This window comes from Ochotona curzoniae, unplaced genomic scaffold, assembly GCF_017591425.1.
Source record: "Ochotona curzoniae isolate NIBS_2020 unplaced genomic scaffold, NIBS_Ocur_1.0 scaffold_3890, whole genome shotgun sequence".
NCBI classification, from domain to species: domain Eukaryota; kingdom Metazoa; phylum Chordata; class Mammalia; order Lagomorpha; family Ochotonidae; genus Ochotona; species Ochotona curzoniae.
The window spans coordinates 26,682,611-26,705,138 of NW_024467115.1; the positions used below are offsets into that span (position 1 = coordinate 26,682,611).

The 22,528-nt window shown below is 35.8% G+C and overlaps 1 protein-coding gene across 7 annotated transcripts in view; it reads left to right on the top strand.

The window, feature by feature from the left end:
• Positions 1-22,528, top strand: part of STXBP5 (syntaxin binding protein 5) — a 171,959-nt gene that overhangs the window by 119,628 nt on the left and 29,803 nt on the right. For 2 of the 7 annotated variants that reach the window (XM_040965609.1, XM_040965611.1), the window contains exon 19: positions 7,020-7,085. In XM_040965609.1, the coding sequence (XP_040821543.1) occupies positions 7,020-7,085 (66 nt within the window). Of the gene's footprint in view, positions 1-7,019; positions 7,086-13,217; positions 13,278-13,377; positions 13,426-22,528 lie in introns of all 7 variants that reach the window. The other 5 variants (XM_040965610.1, XM_040965612.1, XM_040965605.1 and 2 more) reach the window with 4 other exon arrangements.

Here is a 22,528-nt window from a genome sequence, read left to right on the forward strand (position 1 = left end):
TTTGAAATCTTCAAAAGTGTTGCATTTTCAGATATCCTTGTTCAGTACAAGTCCACATTCACTTAGAGTTCTCTTTATAACATTTTCCATTTTCTGTTTCACATGTAATCAATCTTGAATTGTAATGTTTCAGCACTAATGCCTGATGGCACACTACTATAAATATCATTGCTAGAATTACTGGTATTGCTGCCTTTCACGTCATGACATGAAGACTTAAGGCCCTGATGAGACATCCAGGTGTAACTGCCCTGTGGCCTTGTGTCCTGGTCTGCTCCGTTGGACCAGAGGCTGAGGGGATCCCTTTTGGGCAATATCGAACTCATTTGTAGAATATTGCATTTTTGGAAACACTTTTAAGAAACTAAAAATTGTGGTTATTTCTGAGACTTTATTTATAAATGATGTCAGTATGATATTGCTTAATTCTGCCAATTTTATACTTCCTAAGAATTTCATATAAGGGAATATAAACTTTCCTGTCACTTTGATAGGATCAGTTTTTTCTTTTACAATTCCCCCCCCCCCATTTTGTGTGTGAGTGTGAGCATTTTGTCATGTAATATCTCCAGCAGAGATCGCTGTCCCCACCACACCATTCTAGTAGTTCTGTCTGCGTTTATTTCCTTCCACTTTTCATTGCTTTCACGAAGGTATGCTGATTGCGACCTCTTGCATGTGCGGCCTTTCTAGCTTATATTCTGAATCTGTGAAAAAACTGCGTTCTTCTGTTTTAAGTAAGTTATTTATGTTGTGCCATGTTTGTTTTTATCTATAGAGTCATTTATTTCTATAAATAAATGACTACAGAGTCATTTATGTTCTTTGCTCATTTATTTTTAAAAGTATATTAAGATGTTCTCTAAAATATATTCATTAGATTCATCTCATAGTATGTGCATGTAAATATGAAGAAGGCTATTTAAATACCTCTGTCCCAACCGCATTTTCCTCACAAAGCAAAGAAACTGATAGTTTTAGAAAGAACATTAGCATGAAAGAACGGATTTTTAAAAGATCAAAATTTTAAAAATTGTTACATACTTTTTACTAATCTAAAATCAATTGGTTGCTTTTCTTCTTCATACATTATGATAGTATATAGAAAATTTCTAGAAATTAAATATCTAAATTTATCTAAAGACCAGTTTTACCATAAGATTAAAAAATTATTGATTTTAATTTCTTTGTTTTGTGTTGCAGTAAACTCCATATCACTCATGTTACTGTTAGCTTCGCTTTACGTTTAAGAATTAGCTGTTAAACAGAAGAAAACTATTTTAGTGTTCCTGTATTAGTTCTTGATATTCACTGTTATGCTTCAGTATATTGGCATTTGGCATTTTGTTTCATGAAAGTTATATTTAAATATGTAAAGAACAATTCTGATTGCTCAGGATAGTTTTTATAGTTCAAATAAAACTAAATATGGAGTGACTGGTACTAAAATTTTGTAATTGCATCGATACAAAAAAAATCTGATACAGTGCGCATGTTACAGTGCAGCCACGAGGCAGAGCCCAGATGCCATCACATTGCTTTGCTTTCTCTTTTGGTAGATGAGTTTGCGTCAGGAAACTTTTTGTCAAGTAATAAATGCTAATATATTTTCATAGATTTAGCATTACTATTACTCATAAATTTATTTTGTAAGATAAACTGTTGTTATCCAGGTTTAGTTTAAATGTGTTAGTACTTTATTACAATGTAGTTGTACTGTTGCTAAAAATCTGGACTGCATTTTCATTATAGAAATAATAAAACTGTCTTTTCTTTGAAAACTTATGGTAAGACGTTTTAAAATGAAGTTTCTTACTGCGATTACAACTATTTTCACATCTTAGTATTTTAAATAAAAAAGTAGAAACAGCTAAAGATCTTAGTCATGTGAACTTGAAATATCTAGAATATGTGTGAGTGTGTTGATGTGTATTAGAAGCAAAGCAGAAAATGCTACAATACTCCATCTTTATCCTTGGGGAGTATGTTCCACAATATCTGAGCCTGTAGATACTGCTGAACTCTGTATGTTCTGGACTTTTCTCATACGTATATACTTGAGATAAAATTTAATTCTAAGATTGAGCTTAAAATTAACAACAAGAGCAAAAACAGTAGTGACAGAATACAGCAGGTATAACAACATACTATGATAAAAACTCTTTAAATATGTCTCACTCTCAAAATATCAGATTGGACTGTGCTTATCCATCTTCTACTTGTGATAAGGTGAGATAATAAACTATCTAAAGGGTGACATGAGTAGTACAGTGGTGTAGGCACTGCAACATGGTGTTAGACAAGCACAAGTACTGTTGAAACCACCTTGGCCAATCTGATTACTGACTCCGAAGTGACTAATGTGTGGGTGGTTTATGCAACAGGAAGCTGCTGAGGAAAGGGATGATGATTCACATCCCAGACGGGACAGTGCTTAACTTTATCACACTGCAGAATGGGCACACAATTTAAAAGTTACTAAACAGTTGTGTAAATTTCCTCTTAGTATTTCTAGAGTATAATTGACTGTGGATTACTGAAACTGTGGGAAGGAAAACCACAGAAAATATGAGACTACTGTGTACAAAAAGGAATTAGGGACTCAGTCATAATATATAGAAAGGCTCCGCAGTACTTAAGTACTGTGTTGAATTAAGCTAACTTCCAAAAGCAGGAAATATAAGAAATAAAGAATATTTACATGGAGTGAAAATTTGGTTCATGTAGGATTGAGACTCCAATTTTGGGGCGATGGTAAGTGACAGTTGATAAACAGATATCAAAGAAAATATCTTTGTTTCCCATGTCACCATTTAAAAGAATGATTTTTCTGAGAAGGATTAAAATTAAAAAGAGAAATTACAGTCTAAGCCTCTATCAAATAAATGGATTAAGCAATAATAAAAAGAAGGCAACAGAACTTGTGAATTTAAGAGGTAATAAAGGTCAAATATTTTACAAATCAGTTTAGTTGGTGTGCAAATTGGAGTATTTTCATGAGCATATACATGTGTATAACTAGAATTGATCAGTAGACACCAGTAGGAATTAACGAAAAGTTTAGCAAAATCAATTTTACATTCTTATTGACTACAATGATGACTTTTGGCAACGTATTGGCATAATGTTTCCTGAAGTTACTGAGGGATTTAAAAAGGAATAGTTTGGTACTTTTATGAACCAAATGGGTGCAAGTGACATTATACCTAGTTTAGTTTGACAGTTGCAAGACTGATTATACCAAAGTTCAGCACATACCTTCTTCAAGGCCAAATGTGACTCACTGCCTGGTTTTTGAATGCAGTTTTATCAAGTGCAGCCAGAATTTGGGGGGTATTGTCTGTAGTAACTTTGGTACTGCAACTTTAGAGTTGCATGGCTAAAACAAATCTATGCTCAAAAATCTAAATTGTTTACTCTCTGACCTTTTATTTTAGAAAATGGTTTCCAATATTCCTTGTCCTCAGATGAAATGATAGTAGCAGCTAATGGATCAATTTCTGACCTAATTTTGATGCAGTATTCCTCTGCTAATGTATCTGTTACACTGAATAATGGGTAATAATGTCTTGTTCAATATTTCAAAGAGTAAGTTAAATATCCCATCTGAATATTTGGAAAAGAACATCATTATCTAAGTGCTAGTTACTGCATTTTGTGGCAGAGTAAAGACTCAAGAGATATTTATAGATAGAAACTATAAACTTAAATCAAAGGAAATGTTTTCAGCAATAAATATTAGAGTCCAGTTGATAAAGCTTTATTGGATATGTACAGAATAATGTGGCTCAAGTATAACTCATATGAAATCTACTTAGAGATTTTGTTAGGCATGTAAATATGATCTCTTGTATTTCATTTTTAAGTGTGTGATACCTGAGAGATACTTTTCCAAAGGTCAGAATCTTCATTTATAAAATGAAGATTATTAATCCCTCATAACGTTAGTGTAATCATTGACATGGCACATAAACACACACCATATCTTGTGACTGAAATATTGCTGACACTCAGCTGTTATCTAGAACTTAATGTGTGCCAAAAATGTGACCATATTTCTGAATGTATTAATGTGCAATGTGCTGAAAATTTCTTTTTTTAATTTTTAAATCATGTTTTTGCCTTATTTATATAGAACTTTCCGTTAGTAAAATACCTATAGCGTAGGTAATAAGGTGGACCATCTCCAGAAATAATTTATAAGCCCTGTGTAAGATACCTGAAGCACTCAGTATCTGCATTTCTTCTCTTGAAAATGAGGATCATAATGTCTACCTAATCGTGTGCTTTGATGGTTAAGTGAGTTAAAAGCTTAGAACAAAACCTACACATAGTGAGCGTTGCAGAAACCCCCAAACCTCCGTGCATATACCCCGTGTGTGACAAACCAACCCCTGACCCCACGGTGGTGAAACAGAGTAGATGTTTATCGCACATGACAGAGCAAGAAGCCAGATGGCAATCACTACATACCCACACTTTCTAAGAAGTTAGGTATAGAGATTCTTACCAATTATTGTTGGGCCTGAATGGTGCATGCCCAGCTGGTGTCCAGGTCTCTGGCTGGTCTGTCAGGCTTATGGCCCTTCCCAAGTGATGGCTGTGTATACTCCAGTCAGTCAGGTAATAGTTACTTCTTGCTCAATGTCTGGGATTCCTAATAAGACCCTGAAGATAATTCTCAGCCTCAATATATTATCTATCTGTAGAGGAAATGAAACACCTTGTGAGACTGGACATATAGGACCTGTGGGGTAAACTAAGTCATTGCCTTAATTTTGAGAGTGAATATTATTAGAGATTGTTTAGCATTCAGGAAAACAGAACAACAAAAACTTTAAGCTAATAGAGGGAGGCTCACTGACAGTCAGGGAGTAGACCCCATTAGTTTCTAGTGTCTGAATCAAAGATGTATGTGGTGCTGTTTTAAGCACTCTGTAAATGTTTCATTTGGCCAGCTGGCTGCTTGGGTTGGGATACATTTGAGCAAAACCTGGAACTCTAGTGCTAGAAATACTTGTTGAAAATATTTTGGAAGAAGCAGAAAGGATGGATTAGACTGTATGCTTCTTCTTTTGTGTCGATCCACTCAATCAGATATTCACAAACATTTGAACACCCACCATGTACTGTGCACCATTGTTGGTAATAGCAGTATAAAAAAGAATCTCTGTCCTCGTACAATTTCTATCTTCCTGGAAAAGGCAATGTAGAAGATATAAGTATGTATACTTTTCCAAGGGGAAGCAGAATTAAAGGAAGACAGTTTTAAGACAGTCTTAAGGGTGTTCAAATATACGATCCACGTGACTTTGGAGAAAGACTTAAGTGAAGTGAGAGTATCATCTATAAGGAAGTCTGGTAAAGGAGCATTTCAAGCAAGACAGTAGCAAATCCAAGTTGCTCTCGTAAGATCAGTGAATTATGAATAGAAGAATAGAAGGAAAGTTTGTGTGCTGGGAAGTAGGTTGAAAAGGAAAGGAAATAAAGTTAGAGACTTAACAAGCTGTCACATATCAGAGGGTCAAGGAGAAGTCAACCAGCACAGGCGTGGACTTCAGACTTTCTGTGCATATGAAGTAAATGGCGCTGAAAGTGTATTTAGCTCATTTAGCAGTCACTGTAATGTATTTTTAATATCTCAGTTAAATTATCTCAGTCTGCATTAATTCAGCTTCCTAGATATTTCTTCCTGGGTTATCTGAAAAATTAGAATAGTATCACTTAAAATATCTGTATAGTGTTTAGTAGAGTTAATAAAAATATCAAAGGGTTAAAATTTCAAAACTACCTTTATTTCACATCAAGTACATTATAATACTCCTTTATAGTACCAGAAATCCTTGGAGATGTGCTGTTAGTGTTACATTAAGAAAGAATTTCTTTATATAAACAAGTATTTTGCCAAAGATTATTTGCATGCCTTTACTTAACTGCTGTCATCATGTATTTTTTTCTAGAACCAATACTTCAACAAAGATAAAAAAAATATCATTATCTTATGAAAGAATGAAGTCATTAAGTCATTCAAAATAGAAAGCATTTCCTAAAAACCAGTTCAGGACTGTGTGTTCTCTGCCAGTATTGTTATAAAGCATTTCATAGTGTCTTTAGGTATTTTTGACATCATATGACTCTTAGCAAAGTTAGGAATAAACAGATGCTGGTCACACATGAGCATAAACCATGTGACACCTGACTTTTTCTAAGTGAGACTTGCTAACCTAGTCTGCTGCCCTGCTGGTCCAGACTCTTTATATGTTCCTGTATATTGGCAATTTTTATATTTTCAGGATTTTTTATGATATTCATAGTAATAATTTATATTTTACCATTTAATTCTTATTTGTAACATAAAATACCTTGTTTTTTTTTTTCCTGCTAAGAGTTTAGGCCATCCTGTGAGATAGCTCAGTTTTGCATAATTCACATATACCAATGGAATGAAAGTGTTTTTAGAGCTCTGTAAAAGTTCTGTGATGTGATGTTTTAAGAGGTATAGCAATATAGGATAGGTAAATGCAATATTTTGAATTTTGCAACTTTAGGAAAGCATAATTTTTCTTAATTATTGTTCAGAAACATGTAAGAGAAGCATTTGAGAGATGCTTAGGGGAAGCCTCTCTGAGTTGAGTGTCCTCCTTGTGTTAAAATGATGAAATACTTGCTTTCCCTTAGAGAAATTTAAAAAGAAGTAAGTCATGTGCTCCTCTTATCACTGATTTTGAACAAATTCTTATTATATCGAATGCTCTTCAAGAATAACAAATTATCTCATTTGGAAATCGCTTTCATATTTATGGTTTTATTTATTTAATTGGTGACTGCTGTGTTAGTTGGAGGTACCTCAAAGTCAGAATTTTTCATGTCTGAGCTAATGAAGATAGAATCAAAACTATCAGACTTAGTTTTCTGAGTTCTCTCAAAGGGACAGTAAGTAGGTGACTGTGTGGTGAATGGGCGACAACAGTGTGCTCATGTAATTTTGTTATTATTTGGTTTTCATTTTTGTCTTTCAGCAGGTCTGTGTGATATTAATGAAGGGACAGCCGTCCCAGAAGATCGCTGCAAATCTCCAACTTCTGGTAATTTGTTCTTGTATTTCATTAATAATTCTGATTCTATAAAACGCAAGGTAGCATATCAGTGTACTTTTGCCAAGGAAAGTATTTAAAACAGAGGGACAAGAAATTGTGTCACATTTGTTTTTAAAATCGTAGCAGTATTCTTTCCATTTCTGATTGAGTCAACAGGTATTTAGCCTGCACTAGAAATCCAAAGGTTTTACCTCTTAAAAATCAATGGATTGTTTCTTAAACTTCCTAGTGTTAATGCTTCCTTAGAGGAAATATGTTTTACTCCTTATCATTGTCTCAAATGTCTCACCTTGTTGTAGAATATTCCTGGCATCCTGTGGAGAACAGTGTAGAGCCAAAGAAAAGTTGATGAATGTGATCTGCTTTTTCTGATACTTGAGTACTAGCCGTTTAAATGATTAGAGATTGTAGCACAATCTGGTGGTGACTTCACATTTAAAGTCATTGTAGATTGGTAAGAATTGCTCGAGCAGTGTACTTTCTGGTATACTTCTGGCTTTCTTTTGAAGTCCTCCTTTCTTCGTCTATAAATGAGTCTTTCTGTAACCTATATGTATGTTAATATTCCAAAGGAGCGTTATGCTTCCTGTCTTGATACCCCTTATAGTTAAGAAATAAATTATCTATTGGATTATTGTAAGTTTTGCTAATCTTTAAAGTTAGGTTCATAATTGTAACTGTTAGAATTCTTACGTCATTGTGGATGGGAATTTCCATCAGATTTCTGCTGGAAATATGGTTCTTAGGATAAGTAGCATTATTCTTAGGTTCTGATCTTTCCATCTCTGGTTTAACTACATCAGAAACAATGATAAGAATAGAAAATATTTCACTTTATTCTCTGATCGCTCAAGGTAGCATCTTATTAGAACTGTGATTGTAAAACTTTGTGTAATTACATTTTTCTAATGCTGTACAAGTTGATCATTTTGTTCATAAAATTAAAAGAATCCGCTCATTTTATGTTTTCTTGTTCTTTAAACTTTATATTGAAATTTAGTCACTAAGCTAATAAAGACATGGGAATCACTGTCACCATCACACACTACTAAGTCTTACCATTGGTAGAATAAATTTGAATGACTAATTTGAATTGAGTAACCTACTTCTACCTCATGGAACTAGAGTTTCTGATGTATTTATGTCTTTTTCATATATTTCTCCTTGCTTAGTCTGTGAATAGGCCGTCCCATGTCCTCTGTACATATTAGCAGCACATGGGAATACATTTCATACCCCTTGTAATTAAGATGATTCTAAATTACTTTATGAATTTTTTATTTGGAATTTTGAATTAATATCTTTTCATAATTAACTCTTCTTCCCCCAACGGCATACACTATTTTCTGCTGTTTTCATCTTGATCAAGACCATGCCAGTGTGGCTTATCAATATGTTAAGTACATACAACAGAGTGGATAATAGAAGTATTGCATTTTCACTTATTGAATTATCATCAAAATTGTTTTAATAAGATTCAGCCCAAACCAATTAACAAACATATGTATTATAAGCCAGACCTTCAAAAGATGGGTGCATCCAACTGTTATGGATTACCAATAAGTGGTAATTACGGATAACTGTGTAGGTATATTTAAAACTATTTATGTAAATAGAGAAATATTTTATGTTAATATAAATATAGAAGTATTTATAGGTTATATATAAACTTTCAAAATTCTGTCTTTGAGCCCAAGAAACTGAAGTATATATTTTAAACTATGTTTTGTCTTTTGATGCAATGCAAAAGATACATTATAGTTTTAATATGTAGAAATTAGTGTGAAACTATGTTTTTTATTGTGTCTCAGTTTGAAATGCGGACTAAAATTTATGACAACAAAAATCATTGATAAATAACAAATTCTTTAGATGTAGAGCCCAGAATTTTTTTAGGCTTTGGTTTTCTCTGAAACATGTAGGAATTCTCTTGAGAAGTTGTATCTATTCATACGTATTAGGGAGGGCTTTTTGTTTTTACAATCTATTTTTTATTGAAAAGTCGGCTATACAGAGAAGAAGAGAGACAGAGAGGAAGATCTTCCATCCCCCGACCTTTTTCCAGGTCTCCCACGTGGATGCAGGGTCCCAAGCCTTTGGGCTGTCCTCGGCTGCTTTCCCAGGCCACAAACAGGGAGCTGGATGGAAAGTGAGACTGCTGGGATTAGAACCAGCATCCTTATGGGATCCCAGCGCATGCAAGTGGAGGGCTTTAGCCACTAGGCTACCACACCAGGCCCGGGAGGACTATTTCTTAAGAAACAGCCAACCTTCTTCTACAAGTAGTAATGTGTCTAACACAGGTTTCGTGTAGCAGGAGAATAGGAGTTCATCACACATGACTATAAGAACTTAGTGCTAGAAAGTAGAACATGATTTTCACAACCATCCTTTGGGCACCTTATTCTTATAGCCTACATATATCTTTATTTTTATTTTAAAATAGGTAATAGTAGTCTTTGCTAGCTAGCATTGGCTAAGTGTCTTGTTCTTTGTTCATTCTTACCTTCTGTGCAGTCTTGCATTAGCATTCTGACATGAAAATAGAATAATAATTTGTACTCACTTCTCAGCCCAAGCTATGCACATCCTACTCACTTGGAGTAAGAGAGTAATAATAGATGGCATGGGTTTGAGGCATATCATTGACATTGAAAATATGAAAATCAGTAAAAATCACTAGCCTGAAATACTTTTCACACTGAGACAGATACAAACACACAAGCTAATATAATTAGATGGCACATTACAAATTATTAAAACAAATGTAATTACTATCTTTAAAGCATTTATAGGAAAAGAAGAAATGCTTAAAATTGAGTTGGGACTTAAAAATGAGTCCTGTCATGAATACTCAGTGGAGAACCAAAATTAAGGAAATAGTAATTAGTTCTGAATTTTACCAAAACAACTGTTTTCTCTAAATTTAATTTACTCAATGAAGTAGAACTTTTTAAAACTGGTTTTAAGTCCTGTAATCAAAATTTGTGATCTGAACTATCGAGATAAACTACATCAAAACTGTCTTTAGAAAAGATCCTTAGAAAATCCATGTAACAAATATCAGTTTTCCTTTGCACATATTTTTAAATAAACCAATAGTCTCGTGAAATAGAAAGGTAATTTTGCATACTGAACAATCACATCCTGTACAAATAAAGAGAATGCCTTTGTTTGAATTTTATAGCAAAGAACTCAGATTGCTTCAATTAGCACTGTAATGATGTTGGACTTCTTCTTTAGAATTGTTTTTAAAATAGTTAACAAATTTTTATTAGATTATTTAAAACTAAAGAAAGCCCAGAGCTTTGTGATGTACAGGATGGTACATTTAGAACAAGAGTGAATTGTTCATGTAACTGCGGTAATTTGATAAACTTGTTCAAGTAGGATATGCTGGAAACCATTTTGGAACATTTTTGTATGCTGCCACAGAAATAAACCAGTCAGGGATTGGTTGTGTTAATGCGTTGTGTAGCTGTTCGGTATCGGAGATGACAGTGGTATTTTGAAATACATATGTCGCATCAACCATTGTATAGAATGAATTATATTTCTATGAAAAACAACTGTACCGCTGTCTCTTCCTTGTCATGTTACTGAGCTCAGTGTTACTTGATATTTTTGCTAGAAATTTTATAAGGATCTATATGTACTGTCTAGCAAAACTAACATGAATTTTAAAGATTATTTTTGCAAAACTACTGTAGAATTAATTGGATCCTGGTCAGCACAGGAAGTCTTCTTGGAGTAGGAAGAGATGTCCCAAGCAGAAGGACAAACATCTGATGTGAGGGGGAATGCTGTTTGGTATTTCAAGTTTCCCTAATTCATTTAAATTCAGTACTTCTTTTTTAAGATTTCTTTATTTCTCTTGGGGAGGCAGGTATACAGAGAGAAGGAGAGACGGAGAGAAAGGTCGTCCGTCTGTTGGTTCGCTCCCCAAATGCCTGCAACATTTGGAGACATGCTAATCCAAAGCCAGGAACATAGAGCCTTTCCCAGGTTAACCGCGTGGGTGCAGGGTCCCAAGGTCCTGGGCCGTCTTCTACTGCTTTCCCAGGCCACAAACATGGAGCTGAATAGAGAAAGGGGCAGCAAGGACACTAACCGATTCCCAGTATGTAATCCCGACGCATGCAAGGCAAGGACGTTAGCCACTAGGCTACTGCATCAGGCCCTAAAATCAGTACTTCTACTGCAATATGTTGAAGCACAGAAAGGAACATTTTCTGTTTGCTTACAACTGTGCTTTAAGTTTTTACTTCTCAGTAGAAAAGCTGCAGTCACTTAGGATATAATGCCTTGAGAAGTTCTTCGTATCAAGTACTGCCTAATGTAAAACATTGAGATGTGAGCCCTGCTTTTCAGAAGTTCAGTGTAGCGAAAAAAAAAAGTGAAGAGTAAATCTAAAATGTAGGGTAGCGAGCAGTTTGCATCATACAAGAAATATGTAAAGTGTTATATGAGAGCTCTAACCAGAGGAAGTTATTTATAGCTGGAGCAATTTTTTAAAAGTTGGTGGATGAGACACATTAGGCCTGCCTTTAAAGAACGTGGCTCTGAGGACAGACATCTGGCCCATCAGTGACGCCCGTCAGAGTGCTGTCCTCCTGTGTCTGGGTACCTGACTTCAGACTCCAGTCCAGCTTCTGCGGTGGACCCTGGGAGGTGGCATCAATGCATTACATGGCTTGATGGCTGCTAGCCGTGGGAGAGACCTGGATTCGGGTTCTGGCGCCTGTGTCTGTCCTCAGCCCAGCCTCGTCACAGTTGTTGGAGGTATTTGGGCAGTGGACCAGTGGCTAGGAGCGTTCCGGGTCATCCGTCTGTCCCTCTCCCTCTCTCGTGTTGTGTCTGTTTCTGTGTCTGTGTTTTTTTGTCTTCCGATATCTCTCTACTTCTCAGTACATAAAACTAAATAAATTAATTTTTATAAATAAATATCTAAAATTGATCAGGCAGAGACTCTTCAAGATTAAATTTATGGTGAAAGATTTATGTTACAATTTAAAGAAAGGCCATCAGACCTTACAAGCATTTTTGAGGAAATGATGAAATCTTATTTATAAATGCGTTATAGAGATTATGCACTAGCATTAGTAGTCATAGCCAAAATAAAATGAAATATTTCTTGTATTAGTAGATTAGAGTTTCAGCATAACTAAAAATATAAGTATTGTTCTCAGTAGTTTATATCATTTTAAAGATTTATATGTGCATTTGAAAGGCAAGCTGCAGAGAGGAAAAGAGAAGGAGAAATAGAGCTTTTCCGTCCTTTGGTTCATTCCCAAATGGTCGCAGTAGCCAGGGTTTGCACAGGCAAAAGCCTGGAGCCAGGAACTACTTCTGGGTCTCCCGCGTGCCTCCAGGGACCAAGGGCTTATACCATCCGTTTCTGCCTTCCTAGGCACAGTAGCAGGGCACTACACAAGCAGAGCAGCCGGGACATCAGTGGGTGTTCATATGGGATGCCATCTTTGCAGGCCGTCGCTTAGCAGGCTAGACCACAACACTGGCACCTGTTCCTGATATGTTAAGTGTACCTCTGCTGTAGAGTGCAAGGAGTGCATAGTTTTGAAATTTCAGGCTAACCAGAACATAGTGAAGTTTTACCAGTATGGTTCTACTAGAGAAACTGAGTTCCATTATCCACACACAAATTACTAAATTTTCAAAAAAATCTACTAGTATTGTTTTTCTTTATTTGTCCTTTTAACATGTGCTATGCCCAAGATTTTACCAAATGATGTCACTTACAGAACAGTAATTTTAGGATTTAATATTTATATGTTATTAGTATCTGCCATTAAAGCTACTGCACTGGTTGTTAGGTTGTAATTTGAAAGAATTGTTAACTATATATGATGAGTCATGGGAGGTTATTATGAAAAATTGTGCATATGTTTCCAAAATGTTGCATGAAAGTGAATTTATCTTTTCACCTCCATTTTCTTCTAAGAACCTTTTGGAGTGCTCTCATGTATGACCATTTCTTCTGCTCAGTGATCCGTGAGTTCATTGTAGAGCTGACTGGAGTTTTCGTTTGCACACTTTGTGTGACAGTTATGTTTGTGACTGACGATCTGTCTGTTCCTTCCATTATCTTCATTTGTATAGGTTCTTCATCACCATACAATTCAGATGATGAACAAAAAATGAATAATTTTATAGAAAAGGGTATAGTATCTTTGTTTTAAAATATTTTCTTTTATATGTTTGATTAATTTAGCTTGCTTTGATTAGATTTTGACATTTTATATCAAAATATTGTTTTCAGTGAAGACCAAGAGCAGAAAGTTTTCCAAGATGGTAGCCAGTGACATAGGTAGGAAATAGAAATTTCTATTTTACCTCTAATCCTTGTTACCTGCAATGCTAACCCAACATAAGAGAATTATACAATGCATTGCATTTTGTGTGTATTAATTTTTACTCCTGTGCTAAAGGATAATCTCTTGGGCTGTGTCTTCTAAACTCCTTCGGGCAATAATTAAAAATCAGTTCAATTGGGGTTGCAGCTCTTTCTCTGACTTACAATGTGAATTATTCTTCTAATTTTATTTTTGCTTTATTTGAAAATAAAACAGGGTTCAATTTATGTCATTACTAATAGAATTTTGTCCTCTTAGGTATTAAAATAATCATTTATAATTTTTTTTTTCTTTTACTCTATCTTTTGACATCTTAAAGATTCCAGATTTTGAGAAAATGACTTTAAAAACGATTGGCTCTTTTGTTCTACAATGGATGGGAGTTTTCTAGGATGCTCCTCCACCACCATGAGCAAAAGTATTTATCTTATTACTGATTCTTCTTGTGGTTAGTCTTTGAAATTAGTCAGACCAAAGTTCAGAATCAGTCAGTTCTCAAAGTGCACAAAATACTTAATCCAAGAACTTGTGTTCACAAAGATTTGATTATGCTCCAGTAATTTTTTAAAGACTTGAAAACATTTAGAAAGAATGCATTTCATATTTGATGTAAATGCAACATTTTTGTTATACAGTTAAAATATTAATTATTTTCCTCCCAAACTGCTACCACCTGTTCCTTTAATTTGAATGACTCGGCAGTTGAAACAAGTTAATGTTTTTTCAACTGCTAACATTTGAGATATGATGAAATTGTCAAAAAGCCTTAAGGATAACATCCATGATGTTTACATGTTGTAAATTGAACCCTGTTTAATCAGATTAATGGTGGCTGAGTGTTAGCCCCTTTGGTCATTGTTTAAATAAGTTGGTTTATTCATGGGCAAAGGGCTCTTCATTTATGCAGAATCAATGACTTACATCTTTGTTATTACGGGTTTATTTAGTGTATCTCTAGATAACTTCTAAATCGATTTAATTATGAAATAGAGCTGTAACAATAAATGTCATCCAATTTTCTTTATAATGTTTTGTAATGTTATGTTACAAGTTCTTTTAAAGAATATGTGAAGTTAAAGAAAACTTTACTATGGACATTTTACTAAATACTTTTAAATGAAATTGATTAGGAATCTTGTGTGACAATAACTTTGTATGTAATTAAATGTTAAAATAATTTGCTTGATTTTTGATACTAGAGTTATATTTGTTTTCTGAAATGTATGGACCAGCTCCTTTTCTCTGTTTGAAATGCAATATTTAGCATGAATTATGTTATCACTAGCTGAAATACCTCACTAAATTGTTTAGGTTGAATCATTGTTGAAGGAATAGTTCTTTAATAATGTTCTAGTTTCCTTTTTACATATAGCAGTTTTTCTGCAAGCCACTTTCTATAGTTATACTTTTTGAAAAACTTTGTAATTTTAACTCTAAAAATTAAGTACTAAGTTATTCATAATTTTTAAGAACTATTGTTACAGCCCAAGTTACACAGGTAATTTTGTTTCTTTTTAGTGCAGGGTGTGTGTGTGTGTGTGTGTGTGTTTTAAGCACAAAGTTTAAGCATATGAAGGGAAAAAAATGTGTCAGTTTTCTTTCAAAGGGCTACTGCCTCATTTTTGATATAAAGTTTTTATCATTAAAAAAATGCTAGTTTATCACTCTGTTTTACCAATCTAGTTTTGTAGTAAGAATTGGTTCAAAACATGTTAGTGAAAAACACATAAAATATTAATGGAACATTAAAAAGAAATTGACAGACATCTAAAGACGTCTTTGGAGATCAGTGTTTCCTGTGTCAAGCTGTGGTGTCACAGGCCCTCGGACTCCCCAGCATCTAAGCCAGTACTTGCTCTGGCACGTCTGGAAAGTCATAAAATTACTACTTCTGTCTGTGTTTATCCACATGCATGTTTAGCTTCAACTCCAGAGGTCCTTGCAGCGGTCTCATCGGGAGAGGGGCCCTGGTGAAAGTACCACCTGTGTGGCTCTGGCTCTGGCTCTTGTCTCTCCTTTGTCTTATTCTGTAAAGGCAACCACCCAAGCATGGCAATTGAGTCTTTGTTTTCAAGCTGCCCAACAATAGAACTCTAAGATACCTGGGATGATAATAGTCATTTGAAAAGCGTATACTTAGCCATTATTATTACTATTCTGGCATTTAATCCACTCAGTAAATTCAGTGAACAAGGTGTTATTACTTCCCAAATCCATAAATGAGGAGAGTGAAAGTGATGGACCCATTGCTTACACAGCCAGCAAAATAACAGAGCAGGATGACATCCAGTTAGCTCAACTGTTCTGTCTGTCCTCTTAACACCATGTGCACAGAAAGCACAGGGTTCAGTCTGGCGCAGTAGCCTAGTGGCTGAAGTCCTCGCCTTTCATGTTCTGGGATCCCATATGGGCACCGGTTCTAATCCCGGCATCCCTACTTCCCATTCAGCTCCCTGCTTGTGGCCTGGGAAAGCAGTAGAAAATAGCCCAATGCCTTGGGACCAGCACCCATGTGGCACACCTGGAAGAGGCTCTGGGCTTCTGGCTTTGGATAGGCGCAGCTCTGGATGTTGTGATCACTTGGGGAGTAAATCAGCAGACAGAAGATCTTCTCTGTCTCTCCTACTCTCTCTGTATATGTACTTTCCAATAAAAATAAAAAATAATAGTAGTAGTAACAGAAGGCATAGGGTTCTAAAAACAGATTCACTATATGTGTTGTAACCACATAATCTGGTTATGACAGACCGGAACCGTGTTGGTGCTCATCACACAGCAAATATATACTGCCTGGAGTCTGCCGATCAAAGGCTGGACTCAGGAGATAGGATGAGACCAAGTGGTGAAGCACTTCAGCATTTCTTCCAGGACACTGGCTTCATGTTTTATATCCAGTTTATATCCAATTGAACAGCTACATTGATGAGTGATTTTTACAAAATTTTCTTTGTGTGTAAAAAATGTAGCATATTAAAAAAAAGAAAACTTCGTTCTTCTGAGTTTAAAGAAAAAAATAGCAGATTGTAATGCAGTTGCCATTTTCATATAGAAAGTTGGGTACATATAATACAAATATACTAATTTGTTCTGCCTGTGTGTTACAAATACTAAGTTTTTTAGTAAAATATTATCGACTACTGTTTTCAAAATCAGTAGCATTTTTGTATGATTGGTATTCATAGATCACTTGAAAATTAGGCAGATTAATGAGTTCTTGTTTATTCTCATTTTAAAAATACAAAATTCCTCAAAATCCTTTTTGTTGCTTTTTAAAATGTTCTATTTATTTGATTTGATTTGATTTGATTTGAGAGATATACAGACAAACGAAGATTTTCTGTCTCGTGGTTTTCTCCCCAAATGCCCACAGCAACCAGAACCTGTGTTCGGAATTCCATCCAAGTCTCATGTGGGTGGGAGGGACCCAAGTACTGGAGACATCCCCTCCTCCACCCCAGGATGTGTACTGGGAGCCAGCAGGGTACTCAGTGGGGCAGCCAAGACCTTGAATCAGGCACTTCAATAGGGGATTCTAGGGGTCCCAATCTGCAATGTAAGCCACTGTACTAAATGCTTATCCCTACCTCATGTTATTATAATTTTTTAAAGATCTTTTTATTTTAACTTAGAAGTCGGAGCTGCAGGGACAGAAGGAGAGTCAGACAGAGAGATCGTCCATCCACTGGTTCACTCCTCAATTCTCGCCACAAAGGCCAAAGCTGAGCTGTTAGAAGCTGGGAGCCAGGATTTTCTCCCAGGTTTCCAGTGTGGGTGCAGATGCTCAAGCTCTTGGGCCATCTGATGCTGCTTTCCCAGGCCGTTAGTAGGAAACTTAATAGGAAGTAGAGCAGCAGGAATATGAACGGGCATCCACAGGGGATGTCAGTGTTGTAAGCAGAGGACTAGCTTGCTTTACCACTGTGCCAGATACATAATTTTTTAATATTTATTCAAGAGACAGACAGAGCTCTCATTGCCAACCCACTCCTCAAATGCCCACAGTAAACCTGGAAGCTGGGAAATCCATGTGAATTGCAGATGTGACTACTTGAGCTGTTACCTGCTTTTGTCAGGGTTGGCATTAACAGGACCCTGGTTTCAGGAGCTGGAGCCAGGCCCTCCCATGTGGGACACTAATGATGTAACAGCTAAGCTGAACACCTGACCCTGATAAATGTATGTGTTTGTTAACAAAGCATTAATCATGTTCTTCATGACATCCTTATGAGTAAACTGTGGCCCTGATGCTAGCTAGCATTCTTTGGCAAATTTGAGACTCTGTAATTAACATTCTCAGAAGGTTGTTCTATTTCATTATGATTCAACGTAAAACTATGTTGAAGTAAACTAGCTGAAATCTGTGGGCTGTGATCTGACTCATGTCCCACTTAATCATTAAGTTCCATGTAGAAGAAATGATTACCACATTGTTTCATTACATAAAAACATCCTAGAGATAGTAAGTCAAATTTATAGTGACTTAAATAAGTACTATGCCAAAACAAGTACAAATTATAACCCTGTTTACTGGATAAATCCAAAGTTCTATACAATGTGCTACATATTTTTCATATGACATTTGTTAATATCCTGATAATTTTGTCTCTCTTTTGTTTCTCAGATTCTAAATTAGCATGGTTAGTTCAACAATAAATTAATTTCTTAGCAAAAATTGAAGTGAATTGGAAGTCAGCTGTGTGAAATTTGTGTTTATTAGCCCAACACTGTGCTCATTAATTCAGTTATACATAATTCAAATGATTTCTTTTTAAAATTAAGATTTCTAATAAGACGAAAACCTGTTTTCACTCATTGTCTTCTAAATTGTGAGCTCCTAAGGGAGAATTTTCTTTGCAAAAACTTTTCTTTGGTTCTTTTATGAAAGGAAATGTGATCTCAGAGAGTTTGGGTGGAGGTAGTAATGGCCTGCGGAGGACTGGGACCCAGAGTTCTTGACCCTCATGCTGCAGTCACATCTCAAGACTCACTGCTCGGGCATCCTCTTAAGTGTTTACTTTCTTGTGCTATATTCCTAGTTCTTTTATATTTGCAAATTCAAAATCCACAGAGGCCAACGTAGAACTTAATACCTTAGGAATAGGAAGTTAAATATCAGACTAAGGTGTAGTTGAAGGTTCAGGATTAGTCAAATCATTATAAAATTCAAAATAAGGCTGATGTTTTTACTGTGTAATTCGTAATATTTAACCCAAAATGTGGCTGTTGAAATTATAGAGGCTCACCTTAAATTTAGTCCCCAATATGACTGTTGAGAAAATAGAAACTCGAAAGAGAAGATGAATCAAGCGTGCGGTGATGGCATCTTTAACAGGTAAGTTTAATACTTCATACCTTGCAAATTATTGGCCTTAATTTATCAACAAATATATTTGGTAAAAATTTTAAAACTGTTATACAAATTGTAATTCAACTAGTGAATTATTTTTCTTTTGCAGGATGACTGACACCTGAAGAGACTTTCCATTTTGTATATTCAGTTTTTAGTTTTACTTCTGGATTCTTTTTTTTTTTTTGGTCAAATTTCATAATAAAATATGCCAGAAGTCTGTTTGTGTTTCATATACTGATACCTAAACTGTGCGTAACTTAGCTCTCCCTAAGGCCATATTTATCTGCTCCTTTTATTTATTTATTTGAAAGACAGAGTTACAAAGAGGGAAAGAGACAGAAAGGTCTTCCATCTGCTGGTTCACTCCCCAAATGGCAGCAGCCAATGTGGGCAAGACTGAAACCAGGGCTCCTACAAGCATGCAGGGTCATATGTACTTGGGCCATCTTCTGCTGCATTCCCAGGAGTATTAGCAAGGAGAAGGATGGGAAATGGAGCAGCTGGCACACAAACTGGTACCCATAAGGGATGCTGGCACCAGAGGTGACATTTTAACTCACTATGCCACAATATTCTCTCCAGCCATCTCTTTCTTACACTTAGAAATCACTTTTTCTCTTTTTTTCTTAACATAAATAAAACCACATCACTAAAATAATACCTTTGCCAAGGATTATTTGAGCAGAACTGTACCTTTGGCTATTTCTGTTCTTTTATTCTATGTTAGTTGTTAAAGCTGCCATTACAAAATATCATAGACTGGATGTCATAGAAAGAAATTTCTGTCCTCACAGTTCCAGAGGCTATCGGTTAAGCGGGTTTGGTTCCTTCCATAACCTCTTCCTTACAGTACAGGTAACTGTTGTACCTTCACATAGCCTTCTGTGTGTGTACATGCTAGTTATATATCACTGTGTGCTCACGTTACTCCTGATAACAATACCAATGAGGTTTCTTTAGAGGCCAACTTAATTTCATCTGTGTAATTTAAACACTCTTCTGAAGACTCTGTGTGCAAATGCAGTCACATTTTAAAGAATTAGGCATTGGAGTTTTTACATATGAATTTTAGGGGTACACAATTCAGTTTATAACACTTTTAATGCTAGCATTTTATAATATCTTTATAAGATGTTCTCTAAATGCTTATAAAGAGTGTCATTGTGTTTCATTAAACATTCATAGAAAAGAAATAGAAATTTTTAGAAATAGAAAAAAGTAGAAGTTCATTATTCTTAAGCTTTATGAATTTTTACAAAACAAATAGGGATAGGAAAAAACAAGACAAAACCTTGAGTTCAAAAATGAAAAGAATTTGTTACTGCCAAATCGTTAACAGACAACCATTGATAACCAAGATTTCCTTCCCTCTCACATAAAGGATACTTGCTTTATTATTTCCAAAAATCTTTTAGAAACGCATTTTTAACTTGGAATCATTTTATTAAATTTGCATAGAAAATCAGCTTCTTTGAATAGAAGCAAAGTTTTGCTTTTAGTTTGTTTTTATCCATTTGTTCGTTTGTAGTGTCTGCTACATACCCAAATGGATATAGTGTTCTTCAGGAAAAAGTCTGTTTTTGAATTGTGTTACTGTGGGAGACTAGGCCATTGGTACTATGAGCTCTTATAGCTTTTGAGATAATATGTACAGCAAAGGAACTGATCAACAAAGAAGCAACCAACAGAATGGGAAAATCTTTGTGCACTACATAACTGAGAGGAGACAAATACCCAGGGTTTACAGAGAGCTTCAGAAGACAAGACAAGAGTGAAGCAAACAACCCTGTGAAAAAATGGGGGAAGGAAATGAACAGACATTTTTCAAAAGAACAAATTCAGGGCCCGGCGCGATGGCACAGTGGTTAAGGTCCTCGCCTTGAACGCCCGGGATCTCATATGGGCGCCGGTTCTAATCCCGGCGGCCCCGCTTCCCATCCAGCTCCCTGCCTGTGGCCTGGGAAAGCAGTCAAGGATGGCCCAAGGCTTTGGGACCCTGCACCTGCAGGGAAGACCTGAAAGAGGCTCCAGGCTCCTACCTTCGGATTGGTTCAGCTTCGGCCATTGTGGCTGCTTAGGGAGTGAATCAGCAGATGGAAGATCTTCCTCTTTGTCTCTCCTCTCTGTATATCCGCCTTTCCAATAAAAATTAAAAAATAAATCTTTAAAAAAAAAGAACAAATTCAAATGCCTAATAGATATATGACCAAGTGCTCAGGCTCCCTAACTATCAGGGAAATACAAATTAAAGCCACATTGAACATAATGTGTCATAACTGCACTTATGCTTCTTGATCCTACTTTTCTTCTTGTATTCTTTCTCAAACCTTCCATGACATGTGCTCCAAAATAGTCTCCTTTTTATCCTGATTGTTTTATTGGACGTACATTCATTTATGCATTTATGCACTACCTCTTTTGAAAAGCCTTCTGTGCATACGGTTAAAAAACTGCTGTTGTCATTTTAGTGTGACTATTGAACCTCGCTCAGAATATGTAAAACAGTTTGCATGTTTGTAACTTTATTATATTGTCATAGTAAGTCCTTTCACTTTTTCTTGTGATTAGTCCCTTTTACTGTAAATGTCATATTCTGAAAGTATAAGAATTATAATTTTCCATTCTTTTAAGAAGCCTTTAGGAGAATAAGTTATGGACATAGTAGTCAGAAAAGCTAAAGAAAACTTGCCAAAGATCACTTTAGCTTTAAAGAAGCAATGAAAATCTCTGAGAAACCTTTTGAAAATGTCTGCAATTGCAAAGGACTAACCAGCGGGAGTCATGAAAACCTTGTTGGTCCAGGAAGTGCGTTTGCCTGGAGATGTGCCTCTCTTCAGCATCATGTATCTGGGGTGATGAAACTCGCACTGCATCGTTGTCATGATCATGCTTACCTTCACTGATTCTACAAAGCAGACGCAGCTCTTTACTGTTTACTCAGCCAGAGCATGACACCGTCTTTAAGGTTTATGAGAGACCAAAGACCCAATTAATAACCTGCTTAGACATATCTGATGCCAGTTCTCTGATTCAAGAAATCTTTTTGCTCATTCCCATGCTTTCTGTAGAGAGAAGTGTAGGAAATGAGTTAGTTTATGTTTTATAATGATATGATTTCGAAACAAGGAAGACAATGAGTATACAAGAATTAAAGAAGGCACAGTTGAAGAAAACAGGAACAATATGTATCTGAGAACTCATTTAAATCATATGGTCTCAGTGAAAAACAGGCAACTTCAAGGCATAAACACAAGTTTCAACTAGTGGTCATGCAGGTTGGCAATCGCAGCTGAGCCTGCTGAGAAGTAAAAACACGACCATCTGAAAACTGCCGGCCAAGTCTGAATACAGATTTAATGCCAGGAGGGCTGACCAAAGGTTCTGCACGACTCAAGCTGCCTCTCTGAGCCTACTGTGCAGGAAGTTGACCATAAAAAAACCCTGTTCCCCAGGAATCGCACAAAAATAAAGCTAGAAGCTACTAACGTATGCATCTCTTTGAGCCTTACACCTGGGACTGTTTTTAAGTTACTGGAAGCAATAGACTCCCAGAAAATGCCAGTTTGAAGCAGGTTAAGTTTGAGAGCCTGTTGGTTTCAGGACATGAACCACAGCAGCATTCCCGTTGTCCTTGAAAGAGGAGGCCGGAGGGGAGCCCTCGTCTCCCCAGCTTTCTGGCACAGAATATGTTGTTCTTGTTGCAGCAG